Here is a 16297-nt window from a genome sequence, read left to right as displayed (position 1 = left end):
TTTGTACCAGAAACACTAAATACTGCAATTGAGGGCGTTATTTGTCTTCGGACTTCTGCCGGCGACTACAACTTCAAGCCGGCGACTTTTGGCGGTTTTTGTAAACTCAAGGGTTCCTGGAGTTCAGGCAGAGCTTCGTACTATGCAAACTCTGTGGCTACTACACAAATACTTTTACTTTCTGGTGATGTTGAGCTAAATCCTGGATGGCAAGGCATATCTACGGAAGGTTAAGATTATTTACTGAACTTTGCGAGTGAAATCAACCGTGGCTCTTTTAATTTCAGTATAGCACAATAGTCCATTTTACAGTTGTGTGCTTGGTTGCCAAGCCTTTGAACGGGAGTGAGGCTAGGAGTGACCTGGTTATGATACAAACCTTGCTGCCTTTCAAATGTAAATCACTTTGTTATCATGCTAACTAGATACAGGTCTCTCTCACAACAAGGTCACCTTCAGCCTCACTCTGATTCAAAGGCTTGGCAACTAAGTACACAACTGTAAAATGGCTAATTGAATGTTCGAAGCTTGAGGAATAAGATGGATGAAATCAAGCTATTACTTAAATTGTGTCGTTTCGACATTTTAACAATTACCGAAACCTTTTTAGACGCGAGAATATCGAACAAGCAATTACATGTAGATAACTATAAGATTGTTAGAAGGGACAGAAATACGGGACAGGATGGAGGTGGCTGCTTGATTTACATTGCGAGCCATATTTGTTATTCAAGGCTCAAATCCCTAGAGCCTCCTGATGTTGAATTAATGTGGATCAAAATTATGTATAATTCGTCTGCGTTGATCTTAGGAAATTGTTATCGACCTCCTTGTGACTTCCAGTTCTACGAACGATTTTGTGAGTGTCTGGAGAAAGTGTGGCTTAGGCACAGGAATGTGGTGCTTGTCAGTGATTTCAATTCGGACTATTTTCGTAGCTACGTGGGTGTTACATCATACGCCGGTAGAAGATTACAAGATATATACTGCAGCAACTTAGCTATAGCGTAATGAACGATAGGAACCAGCCAACAAGAGTTAAAAGTGACACAAAAACACTGATTGACTTGGTTATTACCAGCAAGCCGGAGATTATCAAGGGAGCTATTAAAACAACTGAATTAGGAATCTCAGATCATAAGCTGGTTCTTGCTACAATATGGTCCAAAATAAAAAGGCCGCCTCCAAACATATTTAGAGCCCGCACCTTCAAAAGATTTGATCAAGCTGCTTTTGTGAAGGATATCGAGAGTGCCCCGTGGTCAGTATGTTCAGTGTTTAACGATCCAGACGATTGCTATTGGGCGTGGTTACGCATATTCAAAGATATCTGTCAGGTGCATGCGCCTTACAGGGAAGTTAAAATTAGAAGCGTCTCGGTACCTTGGATAACACCGCAAATACAGCACTTGATGAATAAACGTTTTAAAATGCTTAAAATGGCACAACGTCTGGGTGATCCAAATCTGTGGGCTGAGTATCGGGAGTTGCGGAATAGAGTGACAAGAGAAGTGAGGCTCTCTAAGAGCAGATACTACTTGGAATTGTTCAATGAAGTGAAGGATTGTAAATCCTACTGGAACTGGTAAAAAATGCGACAAACGGAAAAGCGATTTCCCCGATGTTAGGGATCAGGAATGCGGATGGAAAAGTTGTCACCTCCGATCTGGACAAAGCGAACATACTTAATGAACATTTCTCAACTATAGGCAAAAAACTGGCCAACGAATTGCCGAATGCCAACTTGACTCAAGGTAACGTTCATGTATTTACTGTCGCGTCTTGTGTTATGAACATAAATTTATCGCATGAGATTATTGTTAGTTCGATGGCCAAGTTGAGAGCCGATAAAGCCTCTGGGCCCGACAGAGTTGCTCCAAAACTTTTAAAGTTTGCTGGTGACTCAATTGTTCCATCTTTGTCGTCTGTGTTTCAAATAAGCGCCATCTGCAACAGTGTTCCGGCTACTTGGAAGGCTGCAAACATCTCAGCTCTCTAAAAAAGTGACGATGAAACTGTCATTTTAATTACAGGCCTATTTTGCTATTAAGTCTGCCAGGAAAACTGATGGAGTCTATGGTGGCGTCAACTACTACCATGCATGTTACTGAACAAGGACTTGGGAATCCTAACCAGTGGGCGTATACACAAAGTCATTCCACCGAGCTGTTGTTAGTGAAGATAACGGATGACTGGAGACAAGCGATCGACAAGAAACATGTTGTAGGCATGGTTTTTGTAGACTTTCGTAAGGCATTTGACGCGATTCCCCACTCCATTCTGCTCCGAAAACTTCAGTCTTGGTGTAGCTGGGGACTTATGGTGTTGGATAAGGGTTACCTCTCTGGAAGAACGCAAGTAACGACGATTAATGAATGTCAATCTCAATCTGTGCTAGTTACTTTTGGTGTACCTCAAGGGTCGGTGCTGGGCCCTAACCTGTTTTCCATCTTTTGTAATGATCTGCCCAATATCACTGAGGGAACAGATGGTGACCCACACCTTCACATGCACGCAGACGATACCACCGTCTATGTCTCGGCTCCGACCGATGATCTGGTGGCTTCCAAGTTGAATGAAGTCCTAGCAAGGCTATATACATGGTGTTGTGAGAACTGTCTCAATCCACATCCCACCAAGACGGAATATATGCTGCTTGGTGGACGCAGACAATTGACTGGGCCTAAATAAGCTATAAGATGGGTGATTATGTTATCGAGGAGGTTGTTTCTACAAGATGCCTAGGTGTTCAGATAGACAATGCTCTTAAATGGGATCATCGTGTATCGGAATTAGCGAAGTCATTTACGCAGAAGTTTCATTTAGTTAAATCCTTGTATTTCCTGCCTAAACATGCGAGAACTGATTTCCATTTTAAGGTTATCTTATCGTCTGTGACATATGGTATGTTAGTTTGGGGCTCTTGTGGTCGAGTGTTTTTCTCAACCTTAGAATCTATACATGTTATAGCGGCGAAAATAATATAATTGTGTGGCGTATCCGTGTTCCATCCTCATGGTACGGCGAAGGACACAACTGAACGGTCTATTGAATGTCACAGAGTGGCTTCGCTAAGCATGTGCCGTGTGCTTCTTTGAGAGCAACCACGCAGCATTTTGACAACTGGACGTGCCCTGCTCTGTCATTCCGAGAAACAACGTCCGCTTCATCAGGGCTTGCACTTCATGCCCCCCCTGGCGGGATAAGTTATGATAGAGTTCCTCTTAGGAAAGGAAAAAAGAAACCTTCAGAATCAAGGAACGGTTTGAATCTTGATCGTCATTATCGTATGTTACTTGATTATGTGTTTGAATCATCAGTCATGAAGACACAAACTAATCGGAGAAAGAAATTGTCATATTGACATCTTGTTCGTTCTCATTTTCATTCAAATCGAATATGGGACAATGATTTTGATCATCAAAAAACCGCTAGCGTACCTAATATGCATCGAAATCAACTTAAGCTTAGTCCTTACTAATTACTGGGCAAAAGCTGATCTGTACAACAACTGAATTGTGAACAAGATTATTCCACAGAGTGTCACCAGGTCGCATACGTTATGAGACAACAATGAAAGTTATTTACGTCATTGTCTTCGTTTTACAAGTTCTTGAACACCTTCCGCAAAGATTTTAGTAATCAAAGTCTTTTTAACATATACGATGAGAAAACTATTATACCCGGCATATCATGGTAGGTTATACTTGATGAGAACTCACCTTTTTAACCTTTGTTCTTGATCTAGTTGGCGTGCATTTTTAAGATAAAAAAGGTTGAGTGCAACATTTTACGATGTTCAAATAATGTTAGAACTTTCTCTCTTTTTTAATCAACCGTATTGTCTCGTTCAATTATACTCCGGTGAAAATTTAACTACAGCATGTGATGGGGAAAGAGTACCGAAAAATCTAACAGTCACAATTTCACTCTTAAAATCGTCACGGTGAAGAGTGTGGGTAGTTCTTAAGATAGCTTATCGCGCATATATTTTCCAAAAATCTCCACGTGATAGGTTGTTTTCGTATCCTTTGTCATCGCACAACCAGTCTCCCTGGTCAATATGCCAGTGATACGTATGTGAAACGTACGCCAAGTGATTGACTAGTTTGTTACTTCCGTGCTCGTGACCCCATTTCCCGTCATACTTGGTTCCCCACTCATGACATGCCACAGAAAGGGAAGAATTATCCCCCTCTACTCTCCGGAAAGAGTTGCATGAAGAAGGTCGCTCATTCGTCTGACCGCTGAAGTACATGACCAAGGCTTCACCAGAGCTGTTAGCAACAGTGGTCACGTGGAACGTGCGTCCCAGTTGTTTGCTGCAGTGGAATCTCGGCTGAGTGAAAGACAAACGCTTCCGCAGTTCGGTCATGGCAGTATCGGAAAGGAACATTTTTGAATTGTGGTAGTCTTGTATTCTAAGGTATGATCCCATAGACGTCATACTCTTAGGGATGGAATCCTCAGCCACAATGTTTGCGACCAGCAGCCAACCTCCTGAAATCAAGCCAACTTAATTGTGTCATCATTTATCGCCTGAATGGAGTCGGAAGATTTTAGGGGGGGACACAGGGTTTCAGGAGGAACGGAGGGAGGATCGGGCAAATTTAAAAATTATTGAAAGAGAACGACGCAAAGATTACAAAACGCATAGAAAATATTAATTTATGAATAAATATGAGACGGAACTGCGAACTCTTCACAAATCGGAAAATCAATTTTTCAGGCTTACAGAGTTTTCGAGTCTTAATTAAAAAGGATTAACAACGGTCGGCTGGTAGCTTTGAGAGTACGCGAATCTCGCGAATATAAATTCTGCGGGCAGAAATTACCTTTTAAGAAACTTCAAAGTTATAGTTGTTTCCATGATTATCAAGCTTAACAAAAATGTGTACATTGATGGGATCATCTATGCTTGCTCGTGCATAAAAGCACGAGTTATAAATGCAGCTAATCCTCTCTCCATGATACCTTTAACCCTTTAACTGCCATGAGTGATCAAGACAGAATTTCTCCTAATGATATCAATACAATATCAAGCAGACAAGTAACGAGAATAAGGAAAAAAGAAAATCAGGGGATTGTCAGTTGATCCAATATCAACTTCTGCAAACTAACATCATAAGAACTGTATGGCAGACAGTAAGGAGAATTGCTAATCAGATCCTGGGAGTGAAATGATTAAGTAAGTTGAGCTTCTATCACACGGCTGGGTTCATGCGGGGAGGTGCACTAAGGCTGGAGGTTGCTACACGATTGGTTTATCAATATTTCGAGAATCCTTCATACCTCCATCAGTTGTCATGTCACAGTAAACTTTTAGAGGGTCTTCGCTGTTTCCGGGGTCGATCCAGTACCCCCCGTTTCCTTTCGATGTCCCATTATCCAAGATATGTTTACAAGAATTCCCAGGGTTTTCTTTAACGTGACCGAGGATCGCTAGATGCAACGAATCACAACGGAAATTTATGTGTCAGGCGTGCGTTACGCCTAAATTTGATTGATGTTCTCAAAAATTCTGAAAAGTAATCGCTTAACAATACAAAGTGATGAAAATTATAGATGGTTGGCTATAACAATGATGATAAAACCCTTTCACTACCATGGGTGACCAAGTCAGAGTTTCTTTTTGCATTATCAATACAATATCAAGCGGACAAGGGATGAGAAAAAAATATCAATTAGGGAATCATAAGTGGATCCAATTGCAAATTCCCGAAGTAACGTCATGTGAATTGTATGGCAGACAGTAAGAGGAATTTCTTATCAGCTCTTGCGAGTGGAAGGGTTACATCTTATCAGTTGTCGGTCAAGAAGTCAGAAATTCAAAAGATCGTCACAAAAAGTTTTACCAGTAGAACAGTGTTCCCCTGTGTATCCTGTAGAACATATACAGCCGTATCCTTTATCTCCAAATCCTGTTTGACAGCGGCCATTCGATGAACAAGGATTGCTGGTGCAAAAATTCTGTTGAGGCAAAAATAAATTCGATTGCATACTTAATTATTCATTTCATGCCAGAAGAGGCAAGAAATTGCTAGAAAATATAAGAGAACCTCGCTAACTCGAACTCCAAAGGAACAAAGAATGGGTTTAAGGATATCGGATCCTTCTCAAGGTACCAGGGAGTTCAAGTTAACCAAGTTTCAGTCACTAGAGTTCTACTGTAGAAGGGAGATATTAGACAAGAGAAAATAAAAAATTTGTGAAAATAGCAGAGAATAAGAGGAAAAGAGATTGAAAAGGAAATGCTTGTCGTAAAAGTAAGGAGAGATGGAAGCAGAGAGGAAATAAACAATGTGTAACACGTAGGGGCGCCACAATTTCTTTCGTTAGCTCGGTTTGAACCGGAAAACCCAGGATAAGTGTTTTTTAACAGGGTCAGAAGAACACAGTGCGCCTGAAGGGAAACAACCCAGCAACGTCTTGGCGCAAAGTTGAGAAATATGTGCAATGTCTTTCTTTTTGCATAGCTAATTTTGCGGTCCTAATTTCATGGTGTAAGACCTTCATGGAATTGAAAGACCAATACAATGATACCTCAACTGATCTGTAGATAAATCCCTCTCGATTTTTAAGATCTCCAGAAGGAACAAAGTGATCTGAGTCACTTAGTTCACATAAATTCCCTCCGTCATGTTCAGCTCCAAAGTTGATCGACACACAGTCGTGTTCAAGATAGCACCTTAATTCACAAATGTCCATCGAGTCTATGACGAGCGAAATTATCATGTGATTCAACAGAGATCTCCCAACCATTTGGGGCTCATACTTTACAATGCGACAATCGTCTGTAAAAAGAAGTAGCAGAGAAAAAAGAGTTTAATCAACCAGATCTTCAATTTAGAATAATCAGTTCATACCACAAGGTGCCAACTTGAAAACAATTTTAACCTGTCTAAAGTACAGAACAGACTAGTGACTGAATGGCGATTGTTTTAAATATTCAAAAGGCTTGGACATGAGCAGCTGAGATTGTGGCCGGCTTTTCCTTGGCCAAATAGGGACCAGTCATTTTCACCCGTGGGGAGGGGGGAAGGATTTTGATTTTGTCGCGATAAAATGTACCTGACCCCCTCTCATAAGGCTCTAAAATATTCTAATGATTCCCCTTCCCCCTCCCCCTCCCCCCTACATTAGCAATTAACTGGCAGTCAATTGTCCACAGTCCCCCCTTTATATTCTGTTGACGACGATTAATCACGAATCCGTTCCTCCTGAAAACTAAGGGATACCTAGGCGATAACTGATAACTCCCTTACAGAACGTATTTTTAAAAAGCAATAACATTATTATCCCGGATTTGCTTTGTCACCTGAATAAACTAAATGTTTGGAAAGTGTCAAAGAAATACACTTGAAAATTGAGTGAGAAGGGGGTAGAAGTGTGTTCTTGTATGCTATCGATCGTTTCAAATGGAGTCGCGAGTGTTTTTGCACCAGTCTTTAAATATGGAAAGGAATGCTAGTGATTTTCTTAGCATAGCCTAGTTGTTTATACTAACATCTGCTTTTCAGTACCTCCTTTGATCTTAGTGTCAGCGATGATGCTCTTATGGTAAAAGCAATTTTATTGTTTTGATATATCGTTTCAATTACTTATGCGCATTGTATGCTAACTTCTATTTCCGTCCAGCGCAGGTGCGAACTCGAGTCCTACTGATCTAGGATCAAGAAAATCATCAGCTTAAATGTAAATAAGTTCTTCTCTTTTATAAAATAGGCTTCAACCGTCTTCTTTTAGGTCACGTTAAAGAAAAAAAGAGGCCAAAACAACTGAAACAAACATACAAACAAACAAAAAAAGGAAAAACTGCTAAAAAAATAAGTTTGGAATTTTCTTTACGTGGTCATTGAAGGGCTTGGATTGGCATCCGGTCTATTCGCTACCCCAACAAACTCGCCACCACAAAACTTGCCACCAATCAACGTAAAATCGCCACCGGTAGCGATTTGACTTAAAACGTTATGTGTAGCCTCTCGTGTGAAACTCACATCAAATGAAAGCTAAGATGTAGTAGTATACTACGAATAAGGAAAGGGACTCGGAAGTTAGGTGTAGCGTCTGAATAAATGGAACGTTAAACGAAATGAAGCATATTGAGATCAGGAAGATTATGATCAATTAGCGAACAGCGAAACCAGAGTGATATCCGCCGAGTGATATAAGTGATTTTCGCCGAAATGAATGAAATCGTATGAAACTTACATCACATAAATGCTAAGAAGTCGTAGTATATTGCGACATTAAAAGCACGTACAAATACAAAGAAGTTTACTCCAACAGACTTTGGCGTCCTTTCTTTGTTTGGTAAACTCTTGTTTCAAGCACAGAGAATGTCGACATAAGTTCTAACACGTGTTTCGTTCTTATAAACACGATTCGCAATCAAATCTAATGAAACTTATATCATACGAAAGGTTAGATCTTGAAGTTTATTTATCTTTTAGTTTTTATGATGCGAAATTCAGAGTGCTGGCAAACACGGCAAGATTCTGCAGAAAGTAACTCACCGAAACAAAGGGTTTACCAAACAAATTGGTTTCGCTTTTGGCTAACTGATCATAATCAGTTCGTGATATCAACATGTTTTATTTCGTCTAACGTTCCAATATTCAGACTAGGTTTACACTAGAGGAGAGTTTTCCGGATTCGTAAATGTTTCCGAATTCATCAGTTTTGGAGTATTCGGATTCGTAGGCGTTTACACTGAAAGGATATTCGGATTCCTGACCGTCTACACACAACGACAACTCCGGGAACATTCGAAATGGAATGGTTACCAAGCCCAGTGTTGTTTCGTCGTTCGATCGACAAAGTGAAAATGCCTCCCCCAAAAAAGGCTAGAGTAGATGCAGATGCCACTGAGGCAAATTTGAGTTGGACAGATGCCAAGCAGTCTACGTCGTCGGCGATTAAGTGTGGCTGACGTTAAACTTCCTTGTAATAATAATTTGCGTTTCTTTAGAAATACTGCGGTACACATGATAAAATTTATGGCCTGAACCTGCTACAAGATTAGGCAACCGGAGACCGCCAGCAATGTTAGCACCAGATCCATTTTGGTTTCACCGCAAACTCAAAAGATTGCAGGTGGAAATAATATCCGGATTCGAGAAAAAAAGCGGTTACACGACAAAACTTTCCGGATTCAAAAGTTATCGGATTCAAAGTTCCCACTTTAAATTCCGGATTCAAAATCTCCGGAGACACGGCCAAACCGGGAAGTTTTTATTTCGGATTCGTCCACTTTCGTGTAAACGGCAGAATGAATCCGGTACTAAAACGTTTCGGATTCATCATGAATCCGGAACAATTTCCTCTAGTGTAAACCTAGTCTAAGACAGTACACCTTTCCCTTTTCGCAATATACTACTACATCTTCATCAGCTTTCATTTGATGTAACTTTCCCACATAAAGTTTTAGTCAATCGCCACCTGTGGCGATTTCACTTTAAGTGGTGGCGAGGTTTGTGGTGAAGAGTTTGTTGTGATGGTAAATTGACCGTAAACCCTAGGATTATCAAATGATTTATGACTCACTGTTTCCTTGTACGATTTCAGACAGAATGAGAACCATGAAAGGAAAAAGAGTCGTTTGCTTGAACTTGAAATACAGCTTTGACTGAGCCATCAGATCAAAGTTCGACACCTGGTCGTTGGAGAATAACTAACGACACCACACCACAAGGAGCACTTAACTGAGTGACGCTTCGAGAACGGAAAATATTAATTACTCGAAAGACGTAAAGTCTAAACAGAAGAATTAAATTTGCAAACACGTAAGGGTGACTCCATTAATAATAAAACATTCTGAGGTGCCTGATAAAAATGTTACAAATAATAATAATTTTTAGTAAATCCAGCTGCACCGGGTTCTAGTTCCAGAATTTCATTTTTGTTTACTTAGGGGATAGAAATGTCGAGTTGGCTTCAGAATGCCGACAGCCTTTGACCGTGGACGTTTATAGGCAAGATAGTTTTCTATAATTTGAAATAAATGTTAACCTTTTTTTCTGTTTGTTTTGTTTTGCGTGTGTGTGTTTATTTGAGTGATGAGTAATTTTTCAGATCTGCGTTGTCTTTCTGTGACGAAATGAAGTTACTAAACGTAATTGGAAGATATCTAACATTAATTTATAGCTAGTTCCAGAGTACCTTGCAACTGGTTCCTAGCGAAACATTCAACATTAGCAGAAATTTGCAGACCTAATTCTTCTAGTCCTGAGTAAAGCATATTCAGAGCAAGAACGAGACTAAAAAAGGTAAGTTTCGAAAAAAAAGTGTTTCATATCTCACACACCGAGCCCCCGGCATATCATCTCGGCTCATCTTATTCGTGAACTTGTATATGATTTTTACGCTTAAAAATTATTTTCATTAATTTTCAGAAATAGTATTCGTACACTCGTGTTTGATCTCTGGATCAGTATCTGTTTTATTCGTGACTATCAAGAATTACTTGAGAGGGTTGATTTAAATTCAAAGAAACAGAATCTGCACCTCCTTGATACATTACAACTGTTTGAGTACTCTTTTTTTAAGAGTAAGTTTATGAGTCGGAGAATTTTTACTCTTATCCACGAGTGTTAATTATAAACAGTTTACTCAGCACCAACCTCGTTCCCATGGCCTTTTCCCTTACTTGGGGGTGGGGTGGGAGGGAAAAAAGTCCATGGGAACGAGATTATACTTGGTACATGTACCTCTAGCTGTTGATAGGTCATTGTGGACTGCATAAACCAGAGCATGTATATTAGTGCATGAAAGTTAACAGTTAAGCCGTGTTATGTTGGAGGCTGCGACGAGATCACATGGACGAAGTGAAATCTATGCCCACCCCCAATGTAAGGCAGTCAGAACGCCTACAACGCACGCTCATGTCTCGACAAATAGTGTCGTCAACTTTAATATTTTAGGCGCTTATTATCACTGTTTAATTTTTTCCATTGTGCATCGTCCCTGATTACAGTGGGTATTGCATTATAATTTTTACAACTCGTGCTGTGAGTCTTTAGTTAAATAAACTGAAATCTCGTTCCTTGCACTATCTATCATCACAGTCAATTTCTAAGTCGGTTCGCAGTTGTTTCAGGTTTGCTGCGAAACGCTCAAGCTACCAACAGCCGCTCCGACTGATACAAAGACTGACACACACTTTATCATATCCAAAACATTTTCCAAGTAATTGAGGGGTTCTAGCTCTCTAAAATGATTAAAACACTCAAAATGGAAGGATTAATAATAAATGATATGTGATGTTGATACAGTCGAACTTTGATTGTCCGAACTTATTTGGACTGGACGAAATAGTCTGGATAATCGAGAATATGAATATTAATGAGGAACAAAAAACTGATTAAATAAGAAAGCGAAATTTAATCCTGAAACAAAAAATCTACGAATCGTTTTAAAACTGAGACGTGGTCTACATCTTTACTGTCCTAAGTGAATACCTCTAAACGTATGTATTAATAATTAAAATCAATGAAATATTTATACATCGGCCTAAAATGTTGAAGTAAGTCAGTTTGCCTTAAAGAAGAACATCGCCTTTACTTCACTTTTCAACGTTGTAGTTTTGAAAATAATATGGCTACGGATCTTGAACACGACTAATATTATTGAATATTCATGAAAAAAATGGGACCAGAGAAAAAGTCCGGACAATCGAGAAATCCGGATAACCGAGGTCCGAATAATCGAGATTCAACTGTAGTGGCGATACCAAACAATTTTAACACTGTGATCTACTGAACAGACACTCGTCAAAATGGAATCTATTTGTCAAATGAAAAAGACGCCAAAGTATCTTTAAAGCATAGCTTAGCGCGCATATATTTTCCAGAAATCGCCAGAATATAGCCCGGGTAATTCTAATCCGTTATCATCACATAATAACAGTTGTTCGATCGGGTTTAAGTGCCAATAAGAGGTGTTCCCAATAAATGCCGCGAAACTGTACAACCTTCCATCGTCAGGGTCAGTGGCGGTGAGGTAATGCCCCCACGTCCCGACTTGTGTCTGCGCACCGTCATCTCCCCAGTCATTGCAACGTCTTGCTAAAATTGAATTATCATCTCTCATTACTTTGAAAGAGTCGCACGATAAGGGAAGTTCGTCGGTCTGGCCACAAAAGTATTGGACTACAGCCTGGCCAGTTTTGTTGAAGGCCGTGGTCACGTGGAAGGTTCGTTTCATTTGTTTTCTGCAGTGGAATCTGAATTCAGTAACAAGAAGAATCTTGCACAGTTCATTTATGGCGCTATTTGTCAGAGCCATGACGTTGTTCTTGTAGTTCTCTATTCCTCGGTACGAATTGTGGACGGTTAAACCAGCAATTAAGGTCGAGCTAGAGATCTCAATGTTTGTGACCAACACCCAGCCTCCTGAAATGAAGCAAATCTTACTGATCATCCCCACGGAAGTAATTAACAAACATGTAAAGCTCGGCTCTATGTAATTAATAGACTGGGATTCTTCAAACCAAGTAATGATGGAATTATTTAAGAACAACCCTTTGACGGGACTAATCCGTTATTTCAACCCTTTTTAGACATTTTTAGCGTCTCGAATAAACTCCGATATATATAAGAGTTAACCGTCACGATGCCTCAGTGTCTATGGAGTTTAACTGATGAGTGGATCAACTTTTGTTGGTCTACGAAACAGGCTGTATTAAAATCCATATGTGCGTAACTTGAGTAGTCCATTTGTTACTGTAATCGCTCCTTCATTGCCGAGCACTGTCATGGATCCTACGTTGCCTATTTCGCTTATATATATATATATATAGAAGTAGTGTGGCACACGAGGACGGACAACTTCGAGCGAAGGAAGACATATACTCAATAAAAAGTCTACAAAGTTTAATAAAAAACGTTTCGGTCCGAGACCTTCATCACTGTTGGCTCGAGGCCTTTTAACGTATTATATATATCAATTTTTCAAGTGATGATGACTTCCTCTCAGGTTATCAAAACGCCAGTCACTTCTTCCAACGATAAGCAATTTTAGGATGAGGTTGAGCTTTGAGCTTCATATCATCAATTATCACTGCCAAGGTCTGAGGTATCTACCGTAGCCGAACGCTGAGGCTGATAACACAGATACGGAGGGTTAATAACTCATGATATCATGAAATAATTCGAATACAATAACTGTTTTATTATACATGTTTAAACAATTTTCTCTGTGTATTTGCTAAAGTTTGAGAACGCTTAACGGGTGAGGGGCTCGGAAACTAGACAGACTTTGAACTCGACATGATAATCTAATAACTGCTGCAGATATGTTACCTTCACACGCTATTATTTAATAACTGAATGCTCTCGACCAATCAAAATGTTAGTTAATAAGAAGTAAAACCGATCGATGGCCAGATTCAAAATTAATGTTTAGCATTAAAATCATCTCTTTGGGGGTGACTAAAACGATACGACTTCATCGTCGACTAATGAGAGTGCGCGCAGCTTTAGTTTATTCGCTTCGCCGAAAGGCGAATTACTGCGAGCCCAGTAACCCCACCCATCCCACCCCAGGGGAGGACATCCACCACACAGTAATCTCGTGCGTGAGAAATTAATGTCTCCTACCCCTAACCCTGCAAGAGACGGGGCCTTATCCGAGAAGACTAGAAATCTATCAATTTCTTGTTATTATAGAAAGGTAGCAAATTCTCCTCAGTTATTTTAAGACCATGAATATTGGTCCGGCTGGGACTCGAACCCTCGACCTCCCGCACAACACAATCCGGCGCTCTAACCAATTGAGCTCAATTGTTAATACCTCTATGGTATTATCGCCCGTCGAGAACAATTTACCAAAAATAAATATTAAAGTAGCCTTACCCCCAGCAGTTGTCATATCACAATAAACCCTAATGGGAACACCGCTGTTCTCAGGGTCGATCCAGTACTCCCCGTCACCTTCAGATGACCCACTGTTCAGTATGTGTCCACAAGAAATTCCAGGTTTCAATTTATCGTGACCAATGATCTCTACATTTTAATGAAAACAGAAATAACTTTGAAATAAGAAGAGTCGTCGGATTCCGAGGCTATGAAGAAGAGAAGGAGAAAAGTTACGTGTGAGACTGACTCGCATAGTTCTGAGGGTTTGGTCCTGCTCATTAAAACATAATGTTACCACAGCTATCTCTCCTCTAGAAGGCTAATCCATCGCAAAGTACCCCATTTCGTCAACACAATGTCTTGACTTGCATCGCTCATACTTTTTTGATTGATAATCACCAAGAGGAAATAATAGAACTATTATTTTCTCTTGTAATAACCAATCGACACTAAATTGTGTTTCAGAAGATCCGCATGCTTCGATTCTACACCCGATCGAGAGAAATTAGTAATGGTTGATATTTCAATGATCCATAACCTATAGATATTTTATAATATTTTTTTCCTTTACCATTAGAGCAATGTTCTCCTTTAAATCCCGCAGAACATTTACAGCGGTATCCTTTAGCGCCAAATCCTGTTTGGCAGCGGCCGTTCGGTGTGCAAGGATGGTTGATGCAAACGTTCTGTTGATGAACATACTGTCACTACAAGAACTGGATGGATGACGACTACACTAAAATGAAAGGGGAGGAAGGCAAAAAAAGCATAGAAAATGAGACGAGATGTCGGAGCCCCGCGCGCGCGAAGGAAGTAAACTAAAGGCAGGGAAGAATAGAATAGAAAAAAAAATCACACGAAAGTTACGTTTTTTTTTTTTTTTTTCGCTGTTTAACTTAATACTTATGGGATCTTCCACAACAGAATAGCAGTCTATTACTAGGTTGAATGCCTCCCCTTATGGAATAAGGGCCTAATTGTGTACTCAAACTCTAAGGGTGCGTTCACACTTGATAAACGAGCATTACTACCCAGACTTCGGCACAAAATGGGTGCTATGTTCAGACACTGGGTAACCGACCTTGTACTCGGGCACAGGCACGGTGCAAAAATTCTGTCGCATGCCCTTGAAAAAAAGGGTGCTTTCATAGAAGTGCCCACCAAGAATCGTACTCGGGCCTCGTGCTCGAGCACCAAGCTTGAACGCAGCCTAACACTGATTCGCCATCAATTTGAATCGAGAAATTCATACCTTTACTGATCTGTAAATAATGCCTGTCTTATTTTCGAGATCTCGAGGATGTATGACATGGTCTGAGTCATTTAATTCACAATAATATGTTCCATCACCCAGGGCTCTAATGTTGATTGACATACAATCGTCCTCAAAGTAACACTTCAATTCACAATCCTCAGACGATTCCGTCGTATGAAAGCTGATCACGTGATCAATAGACAAGGAGCCTCCTTCGATTGAGGATTCAAACAATAGCGTGCGACATTCATCTAGTGATAATAAATATGAAAGAAACGAAGTTAAAATGTTAAGCCTTAAACCCTAATTATTTCAACGATATGTTACTTTTCTGCGTGTTACTCCAAATAGTGTCAAATGAAACATTCATTGGTCGACTTTCGTCATTCTCATCCCCCGTGTCCTGTGCTTACAAACGTGATTTTTATTAAATGATATCCTCGATCTCTGATTCATCATAAAAATACCCAAGATTTACGCTGATTTTTTTCATTCTTCGCAATCTTTGATCTCAAGATCCCTTGTCACATTCGATCCCTAAACACGGATAATTCGGCTTTACCTAATTAACTAAAAGCGGCAATAAATTAGACGAAAGTAAAATGGAAACACGGAAACTTTGAGAAATTCCTAAAACCCAATCCAAGCTTTCACGAACGGCTTTCAAACTATAGTCAGTACAGACCAATTTTTGGCTGCCATCAAAAAAAACATACATTTTGAGAGTAGTCAGAGTTAATGATATTTGTGACTATTATAGTAGTTTACGCTTACTTTTTCATTTACAGAACCACGAAAATATGTCAGATTTGTCTCACCGCATGCACGAGAGCTTAACTTTACATATGGCCTGGTCTACATACATCGTCAAAGAGATATTCTCACTAACACACTGTTTCAGGGTTTTAAGCCGTAGAGGGATTTATGAGAGGATCAAATAAGGGAACCAAGAAGGGATGATGTTTTTCATCCTCTCTTGAAGGAATATAAATGTAAAATATGAAATAAATAGCTTACCGCTTCCTTGAGTGACTTTAAACAACCCAAGCGCTACGGAAAGAAAAAGGGCCTGGAGAAATATTTGTTCTGACATGCAAAAATTTGGTAAAGCCACCGCGAGAAAAAATCCTGAAACTTGCCGTAGTACTTTAAAGGAGTTGAAAGCTCCAGAGCTACTTATGAGAAA

At 39.9% G+C, this 16297-nt stretch overlaps 3 protein-coding genes across 3 annotated transcripts; 1 reads left to right on the top strand and 2 right to left on the bottom strand.

Moving 5' to 3' along the window:
* The first annotated feature begins 1010 nt into the window (after window positions 1-1010).
* Window positions 1011-2691, top strand: LOC148721726 (uncharacterized). The gene is made up of 2 exons (XM_088736952.1): window positions 1011-1585; window positions 2034-2691. Exons 1-2 carry the CDS (start codon window positions 1011-1013, stop codon window positions 2689-2691), a joined length of 1233 nt encoding a protein of 410 aa, XP_088593078.1.
* A 685-nt stretch (window positions 2692-3376) lies between these two features.
* On the bottom strand, window positions 3377-5377 carry LOC148721725 (uncharacterized). Its single transcript, XM_088737255.1, has 2 exons — window positions 5293-5377; window positions 3377-4500 (listed from the first exon to the last, which is right to left on the bottom strand). The coding sequence occupies exons 1-2, from the start codon at window positions 5306-5308 to the stop codon at window positions 3977-3979; spliced, it is 540 nt and encodes a 179-aa protein (XP_088593381.1). The 5' UTR covers window positions 5309-5377; the 3' UTR covers window positions 3377-3976.
* Window positions 5378-5820: 443 nt separating this feature from the next.
* LOC148721724 (uncharacterized) lies at window positions 5821-16244 on the bottom strand. Its single transcript, XM_088736951.1, has 7 exons — window positions 15109-16244; window positions 14428-14542; window positions 13854-14003; window positions 11972-12392; window positions 10162-10259; window positions 6544-6794; window positions 5821-5970 (listed from the first exon to the last, which is right to left on the bottom strand). The coding sequence occupies exons 1-7, from the start codon at window positions 15229-15231 to the stop codon at window positions 5821-5823; spliced, it is 1308 nt and encodes a 435-aa protein (XP_088593077.1). The 5' UTR covers window positions 15232-16244.
* Window positions 16245-16297: the final 53 nt, after the last annotated feature.

This window comes from Stylophora pistillata, chromosome 10 (genome assembly GCF_964205215.1).
Source record: "Stylophora pistillata chromosome 10, jaStyPist1.2, whole genome shotgun sequence".
NCBI lineage: Eukaryota > Metazoa > Cnidaria > Anthozoa > Scleractinia > Pocilloporidae > Stylophora > Stylophora pistillata.
This window is presented reverse-complemented; position numbering and strand designations above follow the sequence as displayed.